The sequence below is a fragment of the Limulus polyphemus genome, unplaced genomic scaffold, assembly GCF_000517525.1.
Source record: "Limulus polyphemus unplaced genomic scaffold, Limulus_polyphemus-2.1.2 Scaffold9, whole genome shotgun sequence".
In the NCBI taxonomy this organism is placed as follows: Eukaryota; Metazoa; Arthropoda; class Merostomata; order Xiphosura; family Limulidae; genus Limulus; species Limulus polyphemus.
The window spans coordinates 11,748-37,990 of NW_013665619.1; the positions used below are offsets into that span (position 1 = coordinate 11,748).

The following is a 26,243-nucleotide window of genomic DNA, read 5'->3' on the forward strand; positions in this document are numbered from 1 at the left end:
CAAACACACCATTGGCAACTGTATGAAATTAACAAGAATTAAATAACTTTAAAAGAAAACACTATTCTATAATGAAGAAATAAGACAGGATCAAATAAAATTATTTACAAAAACAATCTACTCTCTGAAACTTCATAAATTTTGTTTTAACATATATTTAACAAAAATACACGAACATCAACTATATTCAATAAGAAATAATAATAATGTGCGTCTGTTTGAACTTTAAAGCTCCCTTTTAAGCATTTTTCAGACATTTACACACAAAAATTAAGGTTGTGCTGCTTTGGAAATAAATATTTTCCTTTTTTTTTGTAATGATCATATATAGTTTCGAAGCAGAATAATTTCCCACAAGAGTTCCTAAGTGGTTAGTTATCGATAGATCAGTATTGTAATGCTCAAACAGATTTATTATTCTAACAGTCAAAATAATGATAAACTATTCCACATTTGGCAAGTAAAATATTGTATTGGATAAAGTAATAAGAAATCATAAATGCAGAAACAGGAAGACGTTAAACATTCACGACTACTCCGTTGCAACGTGAATATTTTAAGAATTATTTGTTTATTCATGATAGGAAAACAAAACAAAAATAAGTGGAAATGTAAAAGATTGATCTGAATTACCTGCTAGCTAAATATATACTATATCTTGATAACCGTCCCTTCTTAGTTTTACACTAAGCGAAATGATGAGAATTCCGTGTACTTTTGATCTTTATGACACTGTGTGATGATATAGGATAAACTAAGTGCAGTTTATGTTATACACCTTGGAATTTGAAGAATTCTTAGGTAAGCTAGAGTGAACGGACACTGCATGTTTGTTGCTATAGTAACATGAATCGAAAGCTAATGCCGATGAAGGTACATCTTCATCTTTTGAGAAAAGGAGGTCTAAAGAAAGTTTTAAAGCCTTTGAATCCAGAGGTGGTGGCTGGAATGCCTGAACCAAGCCACGATAATCAAATCTGTACGTATAACGTTTTCCATGCACTTTGGTCATAATGTTCTTGTCATAGTAATACCGTAATGCTCTACTTAGTTTGTCATAATTCATGTTGGGTTTTGATTTTCGTTCTCCCCAGCGGCGAGCAACTTCGTCTGGATCTATCAGTTTGAATTCTCCGTCAGTTCCTTCCCACGTGATGCAATTCGCATTCTTTTCTTCCGATAGCAGCTGTAGAAGAAACTGCCAAAGTTGAATCTGACCACTCCCTAATAAAATAAAATGTTGTTCAGATTAGAACTAAAAGTGACAAAATAATAAATATAATAATTATCCATAATCTTGACAAACTCATATGCATTTTACAAAGTGTAAAATGTGTACCTAAAAGTATATATTTAAAGATTTAGGATTCTTAATGACTAACAGCCTAGCGGACTGTGTCTTTCTTTCTCTTTTTTTTCAAATTGAAATTATTTAATTATTGTTGACGCTTTCACAAACAATGTGTTATTAAAAACACTTTTCAGAAATGAGATACGATGAATTATATAATGTTTTAGGTTTAGGTTTGTTGTAAGCGAAAAGTAGGATTACTTTAACTTTGGTACGAGTACGTGCACTATAAACTTATAAACACTGAAGTACTAAAATACTTGGAAAATAGAGATTGAGAATGGGATGTTTGTTTTACCATTTAAGTATAATCTTAATATAGAGCCAGAATTTGCGTAACCTAAACGTCTGCTCTGAAATTAATAATATTTTTTAGTAACTGTGACTATCTTAGTAATCTTTTGTAGTTAACTGTAGGAATATGCTTGATGGAATACTTAGCTCACCACTCTTATTACATAGTAGCGCCAAATCTACGAATGCTACCTTCATTCTTTTGAAGATCCAAGAGCTCCTTTCCTTCAAATATCTTAACTCGAACTAACTGTCTGTGACAGTTGATGGTCTATATAAACGCTGCCAAACAGTGCAACCTGAGACTGATATGTAAATTTAATTGGGGAAGCGCTCATTATTAGAGTGTACTATTAGAATACGTTTGGTAATATAATGTATTTCTAATTCAGTAATTTGCTAAATATTATAAAGCAAAGAACGTATAATTAATTTTTTTCAACCCTTATGTATCCCCTAAAACAAGAAATAATACTTTCTGATAAATATTTTTTATAAAAAATCATATAATAGTTTGTCATAAATAAACGAAAATTTTCAGTATTTCAGAACCACAAATTGACTAACCTTGAGAAGCTAGCCGACTTCCTACATCGTTCAGTGCTTTAAGAGGATCTGAAGCATCAGAGGATAAAAGAAAATAATATTTAATAATGTATCACCAACAAAATGAAAAAAAAAAACAGAAACTTTCACGTAATTCAATAAAAGCATAAGAAAACTGGTCTATATATAAGTGATGGCTAGGAACATAAAAACTTATACGTAAATCAATTGTAGCGATAAGAAATTCGAATTTAAATATTCTAGTTTTCATTCGTATGTTCAATATGCATTATGATTATTATTAGTTTGCTTCAGTATAAATAAAAGGTACTTTTTGTTCGTCATAAATATTCAAACTTAAGTTCAAATCTTTAAATACCATGAAATATTAAGTTTTATGCATAAGATTATTCTTGTTCGATTTTCTCTAACCTGAGTTTCAGTTGAAACAGTTTTTAATGAAACTTTATTCTGCATTACAATAACAGCAGTATAATGGTAAAAACGATCTTAAATCTTCATTACTTCAAATACAACCACTATTTTTAGCTTCCTTGTTTGACTGAATGATTAATGTAGTAGAATTAAATACAATTAGTGCTTGCAAAATAAATAACGTTTTTACCTTGTTTTGTTAGATCACCTGGCATACCAAAAGACCACTTAAGCGAAGTCGCTTTGTTACTATCGACGTAAAGACTTTTGTCTGTAAAATATATAGACATAGATAATAATTAAACGTTTTACACATACATGTTTTCATCGTGAGAACGTGAAAAACACACTTAAAAATAGTTATGAATAGATAATCCGCCATCATGAAAAATCTTACCATCAGTGTCATCACTCACAGAACTGTTCTCCTCAGGTGTTAGAGGGTAGTCTGGTGGTGGAAGAGGAGCATGCCCACTAGCTGTAAATAAAAAAATGCATTTATTATAGACTAATAATACTTTTAAACAAAACTGTAAACTGATATCAATCAGCAACAGCGAAAATATTTTAAATATTTACTATATTAAATTTGCATACTCAAATTTTCCTTTAAAAACTAAAAATCTTGCGTTAAACTTTTCAAAGATAATATGTGCCTTTATTCATCAAATTGAATGATTATATACTTTGTAGCTAACGTTTTGTCGCTGGTTTAAATTCAATAGCTTTAAAGAACTGCTCGTTAGAAACATATAAATATGTTTATGGGATCCAGATAATCAAAATAAACATACATTGCTTTAGATGTGAAAGATAAGTGAAAAGAACATCTGCCGATTTTGGTCCTGTTAAACGACAAAAATCGTTTCTGGTCAGCTGACACAAGTCAGCACCTGAAGACGGGAACGTAGCTTTGGCTATGAACTCGAGTCCAAACTGTTTCTGTGTCCAGTCTAACCACTCTCGGATGTGATCTGAATTCCATTCTGCAGGATCTGAAAAACCAGAGAATAGAGTAACATTCGTACAAGCTTACACTGCGTATGATTTTAACTGAAAGTCAAATCCATAGAGAAACATGAAATGTTGTGATTAATCATGGTAAACGCCACACTTTTAAAATTACTTCTTTTCACATCTTAAGTTAAAATGTATCATTTTATTTTCATTAAATTTGTAAGATATATATTTTCAGTGCTTTAGAGTTTGATTTACACGATGTAAGAAGGCGATCATTAATGAGGCAGTTACCAACAAATTGACATTTAACTAGCTTCCAAGATATCAACGATAAATAATGTTTTAGCTAGATACGATTTATAAATAATTAGGTAGAGCTTTGTTAACAGCTGCCACTGCTAGCTCTAGCAACTAACTTCATACCGTAATAATTATGTCCCCCGGTGGAACAGCGGTAATTTATAGATTTACAACGCTAAAATTCTGTGTTCGATTCACAATAGTAGGCAGTGTGCAGATAACGCATTGTCCAGCTTTGCGATAAAACACCAACACCAACAATGAAATACTTGTAAATTCTTATCCGTTGTATCTGAAACACATTAACTAACATAGAGGAATGTTAAACATTTTAATATGATTTGATGAGAGAACCTAACAACTTTTGAACGTACATCACATAACGGTATATCAAAAGTGGATTACCGTAATCCATCACTTAAAAAATGGATGTCTTTGGAAAATATCTATCACGTTGTTTGTTTTCATACATACATGCAGGAAATGATATTCATTTTACAGATATGAATTGTTATAATAGTCGCATGGGTTCATAAACACTGGATTCGAGCAATCTTACGGAAGAAAAGGCGCGAACAGTTCCGGTAAAATCCCTCGTGCAATTGAACAATGAAATTCAGAGTGCAGGTATTTCTGGCACGTGCAGAATCTTTGGCGACCGATACAATTAGCCTTGAGCTGAGGATACAACAGTGACCCCTTCACCTCTACATTTTTCTCACAACCCTCAGCTACAACAATATTTTCCCCAGAGATAATAGTAGAACACCTGCGTTACTCAAGTGGCTATAATCAAGTAATATGCTACTTGACAGTCTCGGCACAATGTTTACCAATTCATGGGACCGAACATACGTAATAATTATCCTGGCCTGCAAGTTTCGTCCTCTAGCCTTTGACCCACTAATTTTCTTTCTGGTTGTGTATCTGTATCTATATACCAATGAAAAGTATAATATAATACGGTATATAATAAACCGTATTTAACTGTTCGCGCTGTTAATAGAGAAAACGATTTCACTTGAATTTGGATTTTCAACATTGATTTTATAATGTTTGAGGTGACAAAGAAATTTGCTTTGTATATACAGGCAGGGGCAAAACTTACTATAGAGCTAGTACTATATGGCTGTTATACAATTGGTAGTAAAGAAAATATCACGAAGGCAATTGAAACCAAGTTATTTATTGTTTGTTTTAGAGTAGTAGTTAGAAATTAAAGTATTTTCTAAATGAAATAACTGTATTGTCACTTTTGCCCCACCCTGTACGTCTAAATCTGCCGTAACTGATTAATTTTATGGCTCATTATATTTTTTTCCTGAATGATGACAACAGCTTTTGTTTTACGTATTGTAACTTTAGAAATTAAAATAGTTTAGGAAAAACGTAAGTTACATCAATAACGTTCTTGAGAAAATGTTCACAAGGTTATATGCGAAATCGTTAAAGATAGCACATATGCTGATTTACCTGGGACAGTGTTTTCTATCTTAGTATATTATTATAAAGGCTGTGTCATAGTCTCAAACCATTATCATAAGTATAACGCTAAAACGTATGACCTTGAAAGGAGTTAAGTCACTTAAAAAATTTTATTAACATTTCTGTGAAGTAGATTTCCTAGAAAGGATAAAAACAGTTTCTTTCACTTTTATAATAGTACTAGGAAATATTTAAGCCCAAGATGTAAGCACGCTGATTGGCATAAAATTGTCTCCTTTTTTCAGTAACTCATACTTGTACAATTCTATTTATTTGTACAAAACGTTGAGTGACAAATCATATGAAAATATGATACGATGAACCAGTCAACATGTTTACTGTTAACTTTTAAATTAGAATATAATTTAGTCTAAAGATATAATCAGATATATTGGTCTACATCAGTATAGATGCTCATAGACGTTAAAGCTATTTATACCGGCATACCTTACTTGGAATCAAACGAAAGACTGTCATTAATAAAATGTAATTCGAGAAACAGTTGTTTATCGTAATCTAATACAAATAACTTTTATTATGGGCACAGCTATATTACGCTGATTGTGCAACTTAGTGAGGCTATAAGGGTTTGAGTAGTTGATATCTGTTAATAACAGAACCCAAGCCACAAAATCTGAGACATATTTTACATAAGAAAATTTCATAAATGCATTTCTTGGTATGTTTCATATATAGTTTGCTACTATAAGCATAGTTTAATTATGCTATTATGATGTAACGCCACAGGTTCTATGTTCAGGGTACTAAACACAACAATGTTTAGATGATGATGCTTTTCTTGAACGGGTAAAAGTATACAGGTGAGGAAACACCTGTTGAACTCATCCCGGAATTAAGATCACTGAAGTATGTATAATTATATACAGGCAAAAAAAAACTTTCATAAATAGAAAGCACAATTTACAAGGGCGGAAACTAGCCCATTTTACCTGATGACATGTTTCAGTGTCATTACACTGTTTTATTAGTCCTTAAAATTCATGAGTCATTTCACTCCAAATCCGGTAGACGGAGTAGTTTGAGCTGCGTTCATACAAGTAGATCAATCAGTAGAAGGATCTGGGGGAATCCGGCACCAAACCCTCCTTCTGACACGCGGGTTATATCCGTTTTCACACGCAAGGATCTGCAGTCTTTCAGCTGACCTTGTTACACGTTAATATCCGGTAGCCCAGCCCAAGATATATCTTTCCTCCTCGTCATTCAATCAGGGCCGACCAAAGTTGTGTGTGACCTCTTCAGGTACAGTTTGATAACACGTCTGGCTATTGATTCCAAGAAACAGTCCTAGTTATCTAATGCTTTCAACTTTGCTTCTTGGAAATAATGGTTTTAATAGATATTGACCCACTTATTTATATCCACTTTCATTCAAGTAAATATAGACTATTGTTTACTTACTTAGATATGATTATCAATTCCGTATTGTCTAGAGTTAATCCGACTAGATTAGTAGCAAAAATGCTATACATAGAAGTTGTGAAACAGAAAAGTAACAAAACAGGTGATTCAATCAGACGTTCTGTTTCCGTCCTTTCTTTCTCATATACTTTACGATAGTAGAAGTATTTATATGGCGTGTGTTTGGAACATATCCGAACGTGGTTTTCAAATAATAAATCATTAAACACACAATTCGCAAATCAATCACTTATTTTAGGGCTTAGGGATTTTAAGAAATATTTTATACATGTCATTAGTTTATTCATTAAGGCGTATCAGAAAGTAAATAATTTACCTTGAATTGTTTAATCATTGAATAATATCATTTCTATCATGTTTATCCGCATTTCAAAGTTATTTGACTGAAGGTACGTGACTAAATGTAAAATATTTGAGCTGTGAGCATCGTTGTTTTATGTTATTCAGTTACTTACTTGTAGAATAATGTTTGGAATGTTGAATTAGTGATTTATGACTTCGTTCTTTAGAAATGTCATAATACAAGCATATCTAGTCTCTAATTAGTAAATATAAATAAAGGCAACGTTTTCCCACTGCATGTGCTATAGACGTAAAGGTATTTAACGGAATGATCGGTGATTCATTTCTGCCGGTTTCTTCAGATATGAGATCCAGAATCTGTTTTGTTTTTGTTTTTATATTTAACGCGGAGACACTACAACTATAAATATTCACCGCGTATTGATATTTGACTGACGTAGTCAACAATATTACTTTCCTTTCATCCCCCATCCCGAATAGTAGCTTCAATAACGTTTAAACTGTTATCTTCCAAAATCCGCACCCCCACTCTACCCCACTCATCGACATGGATCCGGTACATTGTTATCTAGATATTAAGCATTGAGACTAACAGAGGAAAAGTTCGTTACAGAATCTGTCATGATACCAAAACTGCTTTCATACCAGAGTGTAAAACACAGGAAAATTTTTAATTCTTGTACCACGCCGACGATAATAAATCAATTATGTGTGTTAAATGCGGAGTGATGAATACAGTAGTTTTGTTGAACCGACATCACTGTGATATATCGACAGGTTATAGTATAGTTGACAGACTATTATACTCCGTTTTCACCAAACACCTTTACATGGCTGTACTCTGAGAAATGTGCATAGTTGGAGAATTTTAGTCTCCAAACGAAACAGTTTGTTCAGAATTATGGCAAGCATTGAGCTGTACAATTTATAAAAATTACAAAAAAATCGATTATGTAAAATATAGTGATAAAATATGTTATGTTGACAATGATCCATATCTGCTATCTTAAGTTCTCATGTTGACAATGATACATATCTGCTATCTTAAGTTCTCATGTTGACAATGATACATATCTGCTATTTTAAGTTTTCATGTTGACAATGATCCATATCTGCTATCTTAGGTTCTCATGTTGACAATGATACATATCTGCTATATTAAGTTCTCATGTTGACAATGATACATATCTACTATCTTAAATTTTCATGTTGACAATGATCCATATCTGCTATCTTAAATTTTCATGTTGACAATGATTCATGTCTGCTATCTTAAATTTTCATGTTGACAGTGATCCATATCTGCTATCTTAAATTTTCATGTTGACAATGATCCATATCTGCTGTCTTAAATTTTCATGTTGACAGTGATACATATCTGCTATCTTAAATTTTCATGTTGACAATGATCCATATCTGCTGTCTTAAATTTTCATGTTGACAGTGATACATATCTGCTATCTTAAGTTCTCATGTTGACAGTGATACATATCTGCTATCTTAAGTTCTCATGTTGACAATGATACATATCTGCTATCTTAAATTTTCATGTTGACAATGATCCATATCTGCTATCTTAAATTTTCATGTTGACAGTGATCCATATCTGCTATCTTAAATTTTCATGTTGACAATGATCCATATCTGCTGTCTTAAGTCTTCGTGTAGATATTCTGTACCTTTCCCAGCGGACTGAAAACAGTCAGTATGTTAACTAACATTATTTTTCACGTACATTTCTTCACTTCATTGATGAACAACTACATATATATATAGTTCAATTACACGCTGGTAGCCAAAACTAACACCAGGAAACTCATAAAAACATTGAATAGTTCCCTTAATGTGTTTTTTTTTCAATATGTAGTCATAAAAAATCTCCATAAAATCGATTTGGAAATAATTGCCTGCATGCAACTATGATTTGTACCCTGAAAGTAAAACAGTGTAAGCATACAACAAAAATTGACGCTCATTCATTGGTAAGGAAATATTACATCAGTACTGTATTTTTTAGTAAACGTATAATTGATCGACCTCACAATTCACATGACCACATAAAGCAACAATCTGGTTGAGCCCTTTTTGCATGCTAAACTGTGAGATAATGCTGTGTCACAATAATGTTGATAACAGTTTTAATCACACCATTATTTACTAGCTCACTACTGAGTTCCTGTAAGAATAGTCCATAATAACAATTCATCTGAATTCATATGCAGAACGCTGCCGTTGACGAGATTTTTTTTTCTCATTTCTTATGAGAGAACACGTTCTATGATGTATAACGCCTATGCTGGCTGGTGAAGCACGTTCCATTATTTGGTAATAGTTATAACATTATATCAGAAGACGACTGACTGTGTATCTAAGCACATCATTATTTACTGGCGAACTTTATCAGGTTTCTAGTAACTAGAAAACATAATAGCATTTTAACTATACTTTTTTCTGCGATTGCCACTGCCGACGAGGCCTTTCGCACAATATCTGAGATCATCAAGACGATGTTGGATCAGTAAAAATAAAGATACAATTAAGATTATTATCAGTTTATTATGATGTAATATTACACTTACCACCAGCTACTGGATCATTTGTTCGCCAGCTTAAGTGTTTCATAACTAGTTGTTTGATTGTATATGAGATGATGCCTTTAATTAAACAACAGTTTTCTTACTACAGTAGAGTGTGATAGTCTAGTAATTTTGATATAGTAACTAAACATTGAAGGGCGGATGGGAATGCACGAAACAACTAAGGTTTTTAAATTGTGGCATATAATTAGCATGGGAAATGAAGAGTTGTTTAGGCTTTTAAAGTGTGAGTAAGTGACAATGGTTATGTGTAATTACAGAGGGAAATGTATGAAGCCACAATTTTCACAAAATAGTAAACAGTTAGTTTTTCGTGGCTTTGTACACAACTTTATGTAATTACATGAGATAATTGTAATTTAATAATGTTTTATGCCAAAATCCCCATAAAATAACGAATATTTTAGTTTATAACACACGAGTAACAATCGTGTGTGTCTTTCTCTAGTTTAAGCATAAGAGTAAGATACATTTATTCTATGTAATTACTTATAGAAGTGAATGAAGCTACAGTTTTCACAGAATATAGAGGAATGAATGAAACTATATTCTCCATATAACAATGGACCGTTGCTTAGTTTTTAAGCTATGAGAGGGTGATTACGGTTAATTACATGAAACTATAGTGTTATAACACATTTTTTAGATGTATATATAGTTCTAAGATAATGGTGAAATTATTGAAAAAATATATATATATATAAAGGAAATTAGGACTTAAACAGTCATACAAAAATTAACATGAAAAGGAAGGACTGCATTAAAAACAGGAAATCCAAACCTGTGATGAACGACACTTTAATTAACAAAGCACGGCCCAAACAGAAAAAAAATACATTAAAGACGCTATATACATTAAAAGGATCTCCAGGGTATATAAATTGTGTCATGGGTTTTGGAGGTGATTGCGGAAATATGGCCCACATTGCGATGGGGATACACCGTCTAACAGTCTCAACCTCTGTTCACAGCGTCTTTGATGTAGTTTTGTGTTGTTTGGACCTGTTTTGTTAACTAATACTTATCATTAATGTGCTAAACCTATGTCATAGTATGGTAAATTCTTACTAATTGGGGAATGCTCCATTACGAGTATGGCACTTTTACCATAATGCGAATACATTTTCTATTTGACGCAATTTCGACTTATCCAGAATGTATCCTTCAATATACCTTTCTCAAGAGAAAACTTTCAACGGTGTTTTAAATCTGGGAAGATAAATGTTAGCCATGTTTAAACATGTGAAAATATAACGGATGTTCCAATATAAGTATCCACTGTTATGAAAACTTGGATAATGTAAATGACTCAATCATGGTGATCAGGTAATGTGGAGTTGGTCAAAATAGCTGGTTGTAAAACGCGCAACAATATACATGAGTACGCCTTTCTATTAAACCGCTAACTTAATGCTTTCCTGTCTGTATAGGAAAGTAACGTATCCATCCCCGAAACGGATGGAAAGTCTGCGGACTTACAACACTAGAAACCGGGTTTCGATACTCGTGGTAGGCAGAGCATAGATAGCCTATTGTGTAGCTTTGTGCTTAACTACAAAGAAACAAACCCTTTTATAAAACACGATCACCCCAAATAGATAGATAGACAATAGTCTCGCATTATCCTACTGCTTGTTATAAAGAAACCTTATTGTGGAACTGTTCTTCTATAGCAAAAATCGCTTACAAACTTAGTAACAAACGAACGGTGCTATCTTTCTCAATTAATTGATCGGTAAATTGTTCGTTATTCGTTGTTACTAGGATTTTAAATTGTCCTCTATTTACTGATTTATTATACGCGCTTAGCGCAAGATTCTTAATGATGGAAACTAACGTTGGTTTCTAATCACACGATTTTGAAGTCACTTATCAGTGGATTCAATATAACTTAAAAAACATTTAGTTCACTAATACTCATATACAACAGTTGAAGTTTTGAATATATATATTCGATCTTCAAATCGGAAAAAGAACATTGTAATCTACGTTTAGGTTAAAAGATACATCTTAACTCCTCTTGTGGATAAGCTCGATGTCACAACTTACGCAGTTAAAATTGCCCTATATATGTTTGTACAAAAACAAATTTATATTTATTAAAATTCCAATTTAGCTTTTAGGTTTCGTCTCCCAATTAAATAGTCATGAATAATATGGTTTATAATAGCTATTAGAAACACATTTGTTTTAACAACAGATTTATATTTTCAAGTTCTTTTAGCAAAGAATTATATATGTTATAATTATTTTTATTAGTATTTTTATCGGTTTCTTCTTAAGAGAAACTAGGATAAATCTATCAAAATCAAAATACAAACCTGTAAGTATTTTTGATGAAATTGTTTACATTCAGATTTACCATTTTAATTATGAATGAAGATGTGTGTACATTCATATTTACAATTTTTTATTATGAATTAAGATCTGTTTACATTCAGATTTACAATTTTATTATGAATTAAGATGTGTTTACATTCAGATTCACTATTTTTATTATGAAGTAAGGTGTGTTTACATTCAGATTTACCATTTTAATTATGAATGAAGATCTGTTTACATTCAGATTTACCATTCTTATTGTGAATGAAGATGTGTTCATATTCAAATTTACCATTTTCATTATGAATGAAGATGCCAAAAATAGAACCTGATGATGTTGTTGATGTTCAACTATGAACCTAACATTAGTAAGATAATTCATGCAAAAATATTATCCACATGTTCAGCACATTTCAAAATAATGAAAGTATCATTAACATACCTTATGTATCATATCGGCTTAAGCAAAGAAGTCTTCTGTTTCCATGTACCATTGTAAGCCAGTAAGCAAAGAAAGAACTAATTTTAATCCTATAGCTACACCATCTACTTGATCATACAAATTACTACCGAATTTGATACGGAATCCGTTTGTGGAAAAGTTCACGAGCTTCTGAAACACATACTTATGACATATCATCTCCTTCTGATGTAGAAACTCTGTGAATAAACTTTTAGTTTCATCCAACGGACTGTAAGCATAGAAAGATTCTATCAAAAGTAGCAAAGTAGACTTTATTATCTAAATTGATATCTTGAATTTCTTGAGAAAAAACAAAACTATCTGTGATTATATAATTGCTATTACTTGATAGTTCCAAAAACGTATATAAAAGGTCAACAAGTTCATGACTTTATATAGTAATAATGGAACAATCTGTCTAACCAGACAACCAACCTTATGAACCTTATAGCAACTCCATACATAATACCGAAATAAGAAACTAGTGACATTCATCTTTAGTGGATACACTCTCTTTTTTTTTATTTTATTAAAGTACCTTTATAATTTACCTACTCTGGTTATACTTGGATCTGCGTTCAATTTTAGAAATTTAGTTTCGTTATTTAGAACTTCTCTAACTCTATAAGCATAGTCAGTTTTACTGAAAATGGCTATACTAGTTCCTTGGTTTGACTTTACTATCACTATATTTTCATTTTTGCTTACATTATCATGGCTTAAGATCCATTTTTACTTATAATTACAGGCTTACTTCAAGCTTTAGAATTATAATTATTAAACGATGTTAAAGTAATGCCGCTTCAGTTCTTATTGTGTGGAAAGGTTCTTTGTTACATGCTCAACATTTAGTTGATAAACCTCAAATTTGTATTTATTTTAGAATATAAATGTCTTTTGAAAAATATTGTTTATTTCTTTCAGCGAAAACTTACACAATAGGCTGCCTGGAATGAGCCACCGAATAGCCTATTGGTTAAAACGCATATATATATATATTTGTCAAAATGTATATCGACTTAGTTAAAACAGGCAAAAATATGCTTGCGTCTTCGACATATAAAGACTGGTGAAGATGTTGGTTTATAATAGATTTTATATTTTGATACATAATTCTCATTATAAGAAGACAGGTCCAAAATGACGTATTCTTAAGATATCTAAGTAAACATATTTTCAAAATACTTTGATCACTAACTTAAGAATGTCCTCTGATTTCATAGAATATGTAAAGTTAAACGTTTTTTGAATTTATCAAAAATATTTCTTTACAATAAAATTCCTTCGTATTAATTCTAATAATGTATATCACGAAACCCATTGATATGATAACTTACTCTGTGAGTAATCAAAACGAATGATATATACTTCTGCTACCTAATCTCACTTTATAATGGTCATTGTGTATCTTCTTGTTTCAGTTCTGTCACTAAGAACCATCCAACCATCTTTCTCGTTTCAGTTCTGTCACTAAGAACCATTCAACAACTGTGAAAAGTCATTATTTAATTTCTGTAATGCATATTGGTATATAGACGACATATTAATACTAGACATAAACGACCTTATAACACAATAAGCTGTAAAGCGAAACGTTGAGTGTCTAATTAAATAAAGCCAACATTTTGGTGTTATAAGGTCGTTTATTTCTAGTATTAACTGTGAAAAGGTTTAAGCAATATTAAAGATAATTTTTGTTGTCTTTCAAAATTTGTAGCACGTGCTGGAGGGATTTACATATTTTGATAATAAACTTTGGGAAAAAAAGGAGCTTTACACTCCAGATAATTATAAGATCACTTTTATTTTAACCGACGTTTCGCCTTTGCGGCTTCTTCAGGGCTAGTACATAAAACTGTTTGGTATTAGAATATTCGTTGAATAAGCAGTTTTATAATTTAATGAATATTCTAATACCAAACAGTTTTATGTACTAGCCATGAAGAAGCCGCAAAGGCGAAACGTTGGTTAAAATAAAAGTGATCTTATAATTATGTGGAGTGTAAAACTCCTTTATTATCAAAATACTAAAAAATAGACTAAAACTGAGTACCGAGTGATTAAATTGTATAATTCTGCTTATATTAGATGAGTTTTCTTAGTAGACTAAGTATTTTACAGCTACTATATGCACATACTTTACGGAAGACACAATTAGACAAATACTAAAGCGTTTATTTAAACATTTCCCCCCCCCCCAAAAAAAACTAATAGCAAAATCTCAAGAATAAATTAATGACACATAAGTTTCAAACTCTTAAAATTGTAATATTTCTATCAGTGTATTTTCAGTAAAGAAACTGCTTAAACGTAACAATTCTCTGCTCTTCAGTTAATTTTTCATTTCAAATTTATGTTCTTCATGAAATATTCTATACAACTTACATTGAAGAGTTATATCACCGCTGTCCCTTGTTTGCCATATGAATCAGAATATGGAGACGTATAATACTATTTCCTTCTATTTGTTATATGAATTAAAATAGAGGTATGTATGTATAATTTTTGTCCCTTGTCTATCATATAGATCAAAATATACAGGTAACCAATTTCTTTTCAGGAGCATATTAAAAGTAAAAACAAACAAGATGTTTTAATCAACATGACCGAGGAGGTACATACCTCTATGTTTTGATTTCTACAATAGATAGGGGATAGCGGTCTTATAAGGGGACAGAAGTGGTATACACGTCTATATTTTGATCCATATAACAGATACAAGACAGTGGCGGTATATAATTATATTAACAGTAAAAAACAGTTTTTGGTGGGCACAATGAAAGCTAAACCCTTTATTAGTTGTTCCAGCCGACTAGTTTTTGTAATACAGTTACAATACATCAAGGCTTGTGACTACAGTATTAGCGTAGCCTAGTCACAAGCCCTGAGATATTGTATCTGTGTCACCGAAACTAGTCTTTGTAACAATTAATAAAGAATTTGTCTTTCAATAAACAAAAAGTAGCTTTTGTTTTTTACTCTTATATAGAGTTATATCTGTTATATGAATCAGGATATAAAGATGCATACCACCACTGTCTTCTATGTGTTGTATGAGTCAGAACATAAATAAATATATATACCATCGCTGCCTTCCATCTGTTATATGAATTAGATTGTTCAATACTTGCTCCAACACATCAAATCTGAAACATTTATAGTTCTGAACATACAGGTAAAATATCGACCAAAACGTTAACTGATCTCACAAACTTGATACAAAACTAAATGTGATTGAAAGAATCTTCACATTTTAGTTTTCTCTTTAAAGCATTAACTAATGAATATAATATAGTGTATTACAAAGTGTAGCTTCATTTAGTTACCGGAATCACTATAAAATATTATATTAAATCAATAAGTGATCAGTACTGTTGTAACTGCTGTAGAAGATCATTAGAAATAATTATTATTTAATAATAAATTCGATGAATGAAGAGAAATTTGGCGGATCTTTCTAGCCCCTTCAGGCCTCTAGCTTATGATAAACACCATTCAAAAAATGTTGGGTCGCTGGTTTTGAAAATAATGTGATTGTGTACCGTAAAATTTTACAATTTAATTAAAATACAAATACAAGCTGAATCTACTTTTGAACGCCCTCTTTTTGGCACTTTATGAAAGAACTAGGTTATCTTCAAATACAATCTAGCTTCAGAATACTGAAATGATCAACTATCTTTTATTATTTATGTAATAATGCAATCGTGTATGAATATTTATGAACTTTATTAGTAGGCAATAGCCATGACGTAGTTTTATACCAAGTCAATCGGTTTCTTTATGTAACTCACTTACTGTAATACATTTTGTTCAAGCTAAAAGATTTCCGTCCTACAAAATACTTATCGAGTGTATAAGTCATACATGTTGAATGTACAAGATTTCCGTCCTAGAAAAGACTTATCGAGTGTGTAAATCATACATGTTCAAGATACAAGATTTCCGTCCTACAAAATACCTATCAAATGTGCAAATCATACATGTTCAAATTGCAAGATTTCCGTCCTAGAAAAGACTTATCGAGTGTGTAAATCATACACGTTCAAGCTACAAGATTTCCGTCCTAAAAAATACTTATCCAGTGTGTAAATTATACACGTTCAAGCTACAAGATTTCCGTCCTACAAAATACTTATCCAATGTGTAAATCATACATGTTCAAGTTACAAGATTTCCGTCTTACAAAATACTTAGCCAGTGTGTAAATCATACATGTTCAAATTGCAAGATTTCCATCTTACAAAATACCTATCCAGTGTGTAAATTATATATACGTTCATGCTACAAGATTTCCGTCCTACAAAATACTTATCCAATGTGTAAATCATACATGTTCAAGTTACAAGATTTCAGTCCTACAAAATACTTTGTAGTGTGTAAACCATACATATATTCTAATGGTTTAATTTGATGTTTATGTCATTACTAGATAAATAAATAACCTTTTAAGCTTAGTCTGAACTTACTGACGCCTCACAACGATTTTAACATAGATGCCTTGTATTTGCAGTCCCATAACCTTTAGAAGAAACAAAGAAACCACACCTCACTTCAGCTTTACCCGGTGACAGGATATAGAACACAATTTTTTCCCCCAGCTAGCGTCCGTAGGGGCTTCTTCCTGGTAACGGAACTTTACTTTTGAAAGGCGGGGCGACAGCAAGGAGGAGGAGATTTTTTATTTTATTTGTTGTCATGATTGGATGTTCACGTTAGCCAAGAGGAGGTAGAAGTGAACAACATGTAGATTAAGCGAAAATAGAAATCGTTAATCTTTGGACCTGACTTATTAACGTTAACTGTTGTCATCTCTACAAAGTTCATATCGTTGCACAACTATGCAGACATTTTAACGTTAAAAATTCCGACACATTTTAGGTCAACAAGAAAAACATGTAAAATGTCCAAACGTGTACAGTAACCGTGTAGATCTTTTCCAATATGGAGTGTTATCAAAAATGAAAGAAATATATAGATAAATTACGTCAATCCTTTACATGACTTTGAGCAGTTTTAGAAAAAGTAACCCTAGTGAGTGTTCTTCTGCCTTTTCGAATTTTGTTTTTGCTTTCTTCCTTAACACGCTAATGCGTTGTCTTTTGTCAACTCAGTTTCGAACAATTTCAAGTTTTATATGACACAGTGTCACTTCGCCCCCACCAAAAACTACAAAGTGAGTGATGAACATGCCATAGAAGTTAAAACGATGACTGTTATGGCTATTCTGTTCGCCAAACGCAACTGTATTACGAGGAAAAGTCTTTGCGTGACAGTAAATAAAATTTTTGTTTTTTTGTATATCCTCAATGTGTTACAGAAACTATGAATATTAATACAACTTAAATATATTTACAATTGTTATAAATTAAACAAACATGAATATATATATATATATCATTTACACAACAAAGTTAAGAACAATGTGAAAATGTTTGTATATGCGTAAGTTTATATTTATAATTGACCACTAGCTTAAAAACTATTTTATTGGAGGAAAAGTTAAAAACTCCAGGTACTTTCTTAAAAGCAAGCTGTTTCGTATCTCTTTCTGTGATCACTATTTTGTATACGGTAGTTTTATGCATTTTATTTCCTAAACTAACAGGTAGAGTACGGCACAGTCGGAAGTCCTGAAAAATTATGTTTTTAAAAGCATGTAAAGCAAAAACAGGAAGAAAAATTCGTAAAGCTACATTGGTTAAACCCGAAAAGTGGCAAAATAATGCTTTGCACGGTTAGAGTTTTCAGTTCTTTATTAAAATTTGTAGCATCAAATAATAGCGTGATTCTTTTTTATCTTCTACAGAAAAATATCTTTCCTGAACTCAAATCAAATTGAACATTTATACTAATTCATCACATGTTTAATGTACGTCGAGTTGGGATCACAAGTAAAGACTTTTTTTTTAAGTTTTCCTTCACGTTAAGATAGTGCTTACTTGAAGTCATAAGTTTATGACACTACTGTAAATGTTTTGTTAAACAGGAGTAGTTTGTACGTACAACTAAATGATGTTAATCTTATTTAATTCTACTATTCTTCAAATAACTTTAAACCAAACTAGTGATATATATAGTATAGGATAGATGTGATCGATGAACTCCTAATGGTATTGTATATAAAGTATAGAAGATTTTTGAAGCTCAATCATAGGTTAAAGGAATGTCACAGAAATGTCTAAGTCAATGAATTTTAAAATAACGTTGAAATAAAAACTCTATGTAAGACTTAAAATTATCTATTATAAAGTGTATATTTTGTAAGTTAACTTTATAAGTGTTTTTTTTAAAACAGGCGAAGCCTTTCAGAAATGTTCTCACGAGTAGTTTGAAGTTGTTGTGGTCAAGTGGTGCAATTTTATGACTATGAAGGAGATATTGGATGCCTAGAGTTAAGGAAATGATATTATGTTCTCAGATTTTAAAAGAACGTGAGAACATACACTTTTGTAATTATTTCATAGGTTAAGATCATAATAATGATCCTGATACAAAAAAAAAAAACAGCCCGTAAACAGTATTTACCCATAACGTTTATAAGCTCAGTCTTTGGATGCGGATATTTTTGTACAATTAATATTAACTTCTGATCAGAGCAAGTTATATACCTAGAGCAAAACTAGAAAACGACCTGTCAATCAATATAGCTAATTAAATATACGTTTCTACTTATAATGATTAGAATGCATCGTTTCGTCAGTTGGATATTCTCGCTGTTAACGATATTTTCGGCCGAAACGGTATGGTTATTATGAAATATACACAGAAACACTAATATGATACAACTAGCTCTCGCGTTGAATAAGAGGTTAACAATAATAAAGGGGGGGATTCCAATAATCAATTTTTACGATCTTAGAAATCGTTTTTAAATGCACCGTCTTGTTACATAAGAATGAAATTTTCTAAACTTTTTATTTGACAAGAAGGCATTATAAAGAATACCCTGTAATAAAACCCGCATTGATACGGCGTGTTTATCTTGTTTATTACTAAATTATTTTGTAGCTAAGTCACAAAGCCGATATTTTGAATATTAATTTAATTTTTTCTTTCTTCTATTTTATACTTTGTTTATTATGTAGTGGTTAAGAATGGATTATATAATCATACACTTTTGTCGGTACAAGAAACATTTAGCTATATTGTTCCTGTGCCTTAGATACACTTATAGTGATTAGTACACAAAATACTGTCAATGTAAATCTACTAGCCAATACAACTTGTAATCATAATATGTAGGATTTGGCTGGTTTAACATAAAACAATTTGATTCTCACAATATTCAGTTTCGGTTACTTCATTCAAGTGACAAAAAGAGAGTCATCTAAACAGACAGAGAAAGATCTATTTTTCTTTCGTTATTTGACTGTAAATACACTGGTAGTTACAATTAGACTTTTATGGTTGTTTACCAGATCATAAACTGAAACGTTCATTAGTTACTAGTAGCTGATTCAAGCTAAGTGATCAGACCACGAACTGCTAAAATGATATCAGTATTAGACTGTTGACATTTTCGCGAAACTCCGATGACAAAATCTAGATATTGGGTCATCCTACATAATATACGGATCATATAAATTTTGGGCTTTCATGTAGGGCTTCCTGCGTTGCGATAAAAACATTAACGAATATACTAGGCGAATGTTAAGTCCCGGCATCCGGTACAGTCACCTGGGGAGGTCTTTAAGAAGTAAAAGAAAGTGACAAATTTAGCAGTATATCTTTAAGTATATAACTTGTTTATCTGTACGATTTTCTGTTTATATGTTTGTGATTTTGGAACTAGCAATTCTGTAAATCAGTATTATTATTTACTGTATTTCTGTATACTTATTTGAAAGATAAAAATTATGTACAGCTGATATTATACTTCCTGCCTGACTGTGTGTGGATGGTATTTAATGGGTTAGAAAGGCTGGAAAGTTTAAAATAAGGTTCAGTATTTTACTCAAACATTTTACATGAAGTTCCGTTGCAAGTAGGAGGAAAAGTAAGAAGGTAGTTAGTTCCCTTTATATTTCTATGAACAGGAAACCCATAAAACAGAACATAAATGGACATTTTCTATTATGCTTATTAGCATCCTAAGAAAAATTATATATTATGAACAATAATATGCAGGTTGGACTAAAATAAAACAAGCATTGTTTGCTAGAATTAACATCCACGTCCATAATAACGCTTATTTACAAACTTTGATGCACCACCCCCAAGTGCCACAGTGACAAGGCTTAGAACGCTAAAATCTGAGTTTCGATACCCAATCTGTAGCTTTGTGATTAACAACAAACACATTTTAATTTTCATATTAAGACAGAAGTAAATGTTATCTATTGTTGACCATGGCGCTAACATAATGATTTAAAAGGACCATTACATTTCAGATGTAATAAATATTTATATGATGACTAGCAGGATAATTGACTTTGCACAAACTTGCGAGATTCCAGCAATATAAACTTTCTTTTGTTGTTTTTTTATCAAAAATAAATCTAACGAAGAAAAACAAAACTGAAACCAAACTTCCATTGCATCTTGAGCACTGTTATAAGCAGTGACTAAACAAGGATTGAAATTTATGTTTTTCTACTTATATGGAAATATTAATATTTATATTCTTATCTGTCCTTCCTTCTAAACAATAACGTTTGTGGTGTCCAGAAAACCACAAGCTGTAGAAAGACAATTAGGTTTTCAACCCCATTACTTGGCGTCCATGAAACGTTAACGTTACAGTACAGACTATTTACGGTTGTGAACTATATTGTTAAATAATAAATATTAACAGATAATAAACTCTTTAATATCTACAAGACGACACGTCAGTTGTTTTAGTAAACGTAAAAACACGAAAGAAAAAGAAAATAATCAGTCTGATTTTTTCGTACTGTTATAACATGGTTGAAAGCCGTTAATTTTATCTGACGAGTTAAAACCTTTTTGTTGAAACGACTCTTCAAACCTCTGCGATTTTGTGAGTACTGTAAGTGTTTGAACCGTCGTATGAAAACCTAGATTTATTTTACATAATTGCGAGAAATAAATGAGGACTAATTTTAATTAATTAAATTTTTCCACCGTCATCGTAACCCGAAGGAGTACCTAGAAATAAATGATTTTAGTATATATTCAAATAAAAAAATAATAACTCATTGGATGGGTGAGACTTTTCAAAGCATGATAGCTATGTCCTTTCCGAAAATAATGTTCCGAGTTTAACTACAGGCAAAGTTATGGCTACATCATCAACCATACTTCCTATTCATGTTGTGAATCATGATGTATTTTAAAAGAGATGAATCATTTAAATATCATTACCAGTAACCATGTATCATAAGCTTATACCTTAAACCGTAATAATAGATTATCTCATTTCGGATAACACATACTAAGGCGATGGAACCAGATATGAAAACACCAGCTGACATCGAAATGTATGCCATTGAAAAGAAAGTTTCAAACACTAATTCTTTGTCACTAATAGCTCTTAAGCACTTTTGAACAAATTGGTAACCGGATACAGAAAGGGCTAAAATTAAGTTTTCGATACTGTATTGAAGTGATATAAACACATATATTATCCAACAGAAGTTAGCACAGTAAAACACGAAGGTCTGAAGTGACATTATATCAAACATAAAGCCTACATAGATGGCTATAGCTGTAGTTTCCTTTATCACAAACAACACTTTTATCTATTACACTTCTTTGTTCATTAATTTGATTCAGTGAAGAATTATTAAATCATAAATTGTTTTTCAACTATTTGCTTCTAATGTTTAAAAGGCTTTATTGTATCTATTGGTTATTAATTAGGCCTTTCTTTGACTATATTAAACAACATAAAATTTTGAAATTAAGAACAATGTGATAGCATAACATGAAACAGAATATAAGTATGACATTATAAGATGAGATATGAGAAGATTTTCTACTACGTGAGCTACATCATGCTATTATTTGATATATAAAACGTTTATCACCAAATGTCTCGCTGTACATTATGACCTATATCAAACTCAATCGTGTGTCATTAAATATATCGCGATATATTTTGTTTCGTAATTTAAAATGTTATATTCAGAAGTCTCACTATACATTACAGCTTGTATTGTAATCAAACGTGTATCATGAAATGCATTGCAGTACAATACAGCCTGTATCATAATCAAACGTGTACCATTAAATTTCTTATTGTATATCTTAACCTATATCATCAAATGTACAATACAGCCTGTATCAAGATCAAACGTGTATCATTAAATGTGTTGCTGTACATTACATTTTGTAATGAAATCAAACGTGTATCAAATAATGTGTTGCTTTACATTATGGTCTGTATCACAATCAAAAGTGTATCATTAAATGTCTCGATACAATTATATTCAAACGTGTATCAAGGAATGTATTGCTGTACATTACTGCCTGTATCATTATCAGTATATTACGGTCTGTATCAAAATTAAACGTGTATCATCAAATATTATTTTTCGAAATTTTTTTCTCAAAAATAAAAATTCATGCGACACTGAAAAACGTTCATTTTGATAACACTTTTCCAGAAATAAAATTATATTTCACAAAAAAAGTGAAATTTTTTACTCTTATACATTCCTAAAGAATGAGGCATAATATGTGGATAAAACAGGTATAACACCTTCATTTAAATTCAGATATAACTATAAAAAAAGAAGCATTTGTTATAACGGTCATAAATATTATATATTACATCTAAACCTCGAATTACTTGTAATAAATCTAGTTGATCATTACCGTAATTGGACACCATCATCCGATTAGCTTTAGCATTATATATATTATAATAACTACCTTTACGGTTCGACCAAGAGCACTTCTTATTATTAAGTAAATTAAGCCTATTTAATTAAATAGCATACAAATGTTTGGCTGGTGTCCAGTTCATGCTTTATTAGCTATGTTTAGTTTACCTTGCTGTAACAAAAAAATGCCTTAGCTTTAAAAATGTTAACCCAATTAAAATATTAAGAAATATAACATTCTAAATGTGATAGTTCTGCAACTTTAACGCACACGTGTACAGATCGTGTGTTATAGATTAATTGAAAACAGCGGCTAATGACTGATGCTAATTCCTGATAGAGCACAACAAGTGAAGCTTGTATCACTAACTGAATTTAAAATATTGCACTTTTCTTGCATAACAAGTTTCTAGAACCATTTCGCCACCTCGGGTAATTTGGGCTAACGCTGTGACACTCATGTTTATTTGCTAACCATCCAACCTTATGTTCTTGATACATCACGTAAAACAAAACACGCTATACATTAGTTTTATTTCCCATGAAAATAAACATCAACCAGGCGGTACAGGTTTTATATTCATTATAACCACGCGAAGCCTTACTGAACCATATTCACTCAACATCGTAGTTGTTTCTATTGTAGATGAATGATGAGTAAACCAACGAATCCTTATTCTAAATCAAAGATGAAGCTGAGGGTAAAGAAATATATTAGAAGTTTTTGTTGTTGTTGTTCAACTTATACTTAAATTAATCAAATGAAATGTTATAATTAGGTGTGTTCATTTTATGTTATCTGTACTTAAAAATAAAAGGGTACAAGCAAACTTTGTCGTTTACAATATCTTAAAATAAATAGGATTTCTATATTTATAGTTTTAAAATTGTCTAACTTAGGTTTATTTCACAAAAGCTGGAATTATTAACATTTCTCTTTATAATTTAATAATTTGCGTAATTTTACACTTTTTACACTTCGTCGTTTAATAGTAAGCTTTCCTACGTTTCTAACAAAATTAAACATCAGTGACTTTTTCACTGTAAATATATACGTGTATACCAAAATATCCTTATCATACCTGTATATACGGTCTTGTGCCATTGTATGTGCAGCAGGAGTTGATCCGTATTAATAAAACCACATACACTCGGATTCCACAACTGTTATCCATCCATTTCTTCAATCCAGAATAAACTATATTTTAGACATCTTTCGCAGAGGACGTCGTTTAAAAATGGTACTTTACTTCAGACAGGTTCCTTCGAACTTCAGTGGTTAGTGACCTTAGTGGTATTTTAGGTTATAACTGACGTAAAACAAGAAGAGCCAGTTAGATTATCGTGATACCAATTCTGCTCATCTGAGAGACTGAATTTTGAGGCGCTTATAAGAAGGGCGTCGTGTACAGGCTAACGCCTATTCTGCTTAACCACACTATTTTGTGGTCAGATACGTGGAAATGTGTTTGCATCATGGCGTCAGACAACATAAACCATTACCTTGTCAACAGTTTGTGCAATACAACGATGAAATATGGTAGCTGTACTCTTCCTTCTATACGAAGCCATCTCTGCCAAACACAGTTTGAATATATCTTACGTTTTTAACAAATATAATAACTGAAAGCTGGTGAAAACCATCAACATTTGCCATATAAATTAAATACGAGTAAAACTCTTTTAAACATATAGCTGTACCGATGCTCCTTTCATTTTGAATATTATCAAAGAAAAAGAAAATAATTCTACTATGGATGTCTTTGTCTAGTTTGTTGATGACTAACAAACCTTCATGATTTGGAAAATGTAAAGGAAAACTCAGACATATGTTATATTTATAACAACAGACAAAATGTAAAGGAAAACTCAGACATATGTTATATTTATAAGAACAGCCCAAATGTAAAGGAAAACTCAGACATATGTTTTATTTATAAGAACAGCCAAAATGTAAAGGAAAACTCAGACATATGTTATATTTATAAGAACAGCCAAAATGTAAAGAAAAACTCAGACATATGTTATATTTATAAGAACAGCCAAAATGTAAAGGAAAACTCAGACATATGTTATATTTATAAGAACAGCCAAAATGTAAAGAAAAACTCAGACATATGTTATATTTATAAGAACAGCCAAAATGTAAAGGAAAACTCAGACATATGTTATATGTATAAGAAAAGCCAAATAACTTATTTCACTGATTTTGTTATCTGTATCGGTTTCTTAGCTAAAAACAGCATTCTTCAGCATGGAAGCTACTTCGTTATTCCATAAAATTGCCAGTTCTTCAACTTTACTTCTAAAGTCTGCGTTTATAGGAATACCATGTCATTAGACTATTGTTCACACATGAAAACCTAATCACGAATTAATTCCTTAGAAATTATAAATATTTATACATACACTGGATTCTGGCGCAGCTGTTATATGAAGCATTATATTCTTAGGGCAATTTTCCAACAAAACTCTAGATGACCGTATTAGTTTTTAGTATTTTAAACATTCGCATAAGAAAGCGTGTTTATTTAGTAAAAACACATCACATGTGACTAGTGTATATAGATATATCGCTAAAAGGCATGGAATGATAATTCTCAAGTGAAAAATAAACTATTTTATATAATTTTGTTATGCATGAATGAGCTAATCGTTTGGTTGACTGTCTATGGTAATATGGTACACAGTGATAATTTTCAGGTGATATAACATTTTTTCTTCCGTTGATGACGTCTATTGTAATGTGACACACGAAGATAATTATTGTGTTATATAGTATTTAATTTGTCTTTGTTAAAAGTAGTTCTGCTAATCGTCTTATGCTGACGAAATAGGCTGTAAAGTGACACGAAGTGATTATACTTTGGTGATATAGCATTTATTTTGTTTTGTTAAACATAATTGTACAACAACCAACTACTTCGTTAGGGCTCGTTCTGTAACATTTTAAA

General features: G+C 31.3%; 1 protein-coding gene across 1 annotated transcript in view; it reads right to left on the minus strand.

The window, feature by feature from the left end:
• Positions 1-218: 218 nt before the first annotated feature.
• LOC106478138 overlaps positions 219-26,243 on the minus strand; it is a 33,689-nt gene continuing 7,664 nt past the window's right edge. The window contains exons 2-6 of the mRNA XM_022381869.1: positions 3,421-3,621; positions 3,024-3,104; positions 2,817-2,897; positions 2,213-2,260; positions 219-1,224 (exon numbers count right to left, since the gene is read on the minus strand). Of these exons, the coding sequence (XP_022237577.1) occupies positions 755-1,224; positions 2,213-2,260; positions 2,817-2,897; positions 3,024-3,104; positions 3,421-3,621 (881 nt within the window). The 3' untranslated portion in view covers positions 219-754. The remainder of the gene's footprint in view (positions 1,225-2,212; positions 2,261-2,816; positions 2,898-3,023; positions 3,105-3,420; positions 3,622-26,243) is intronic.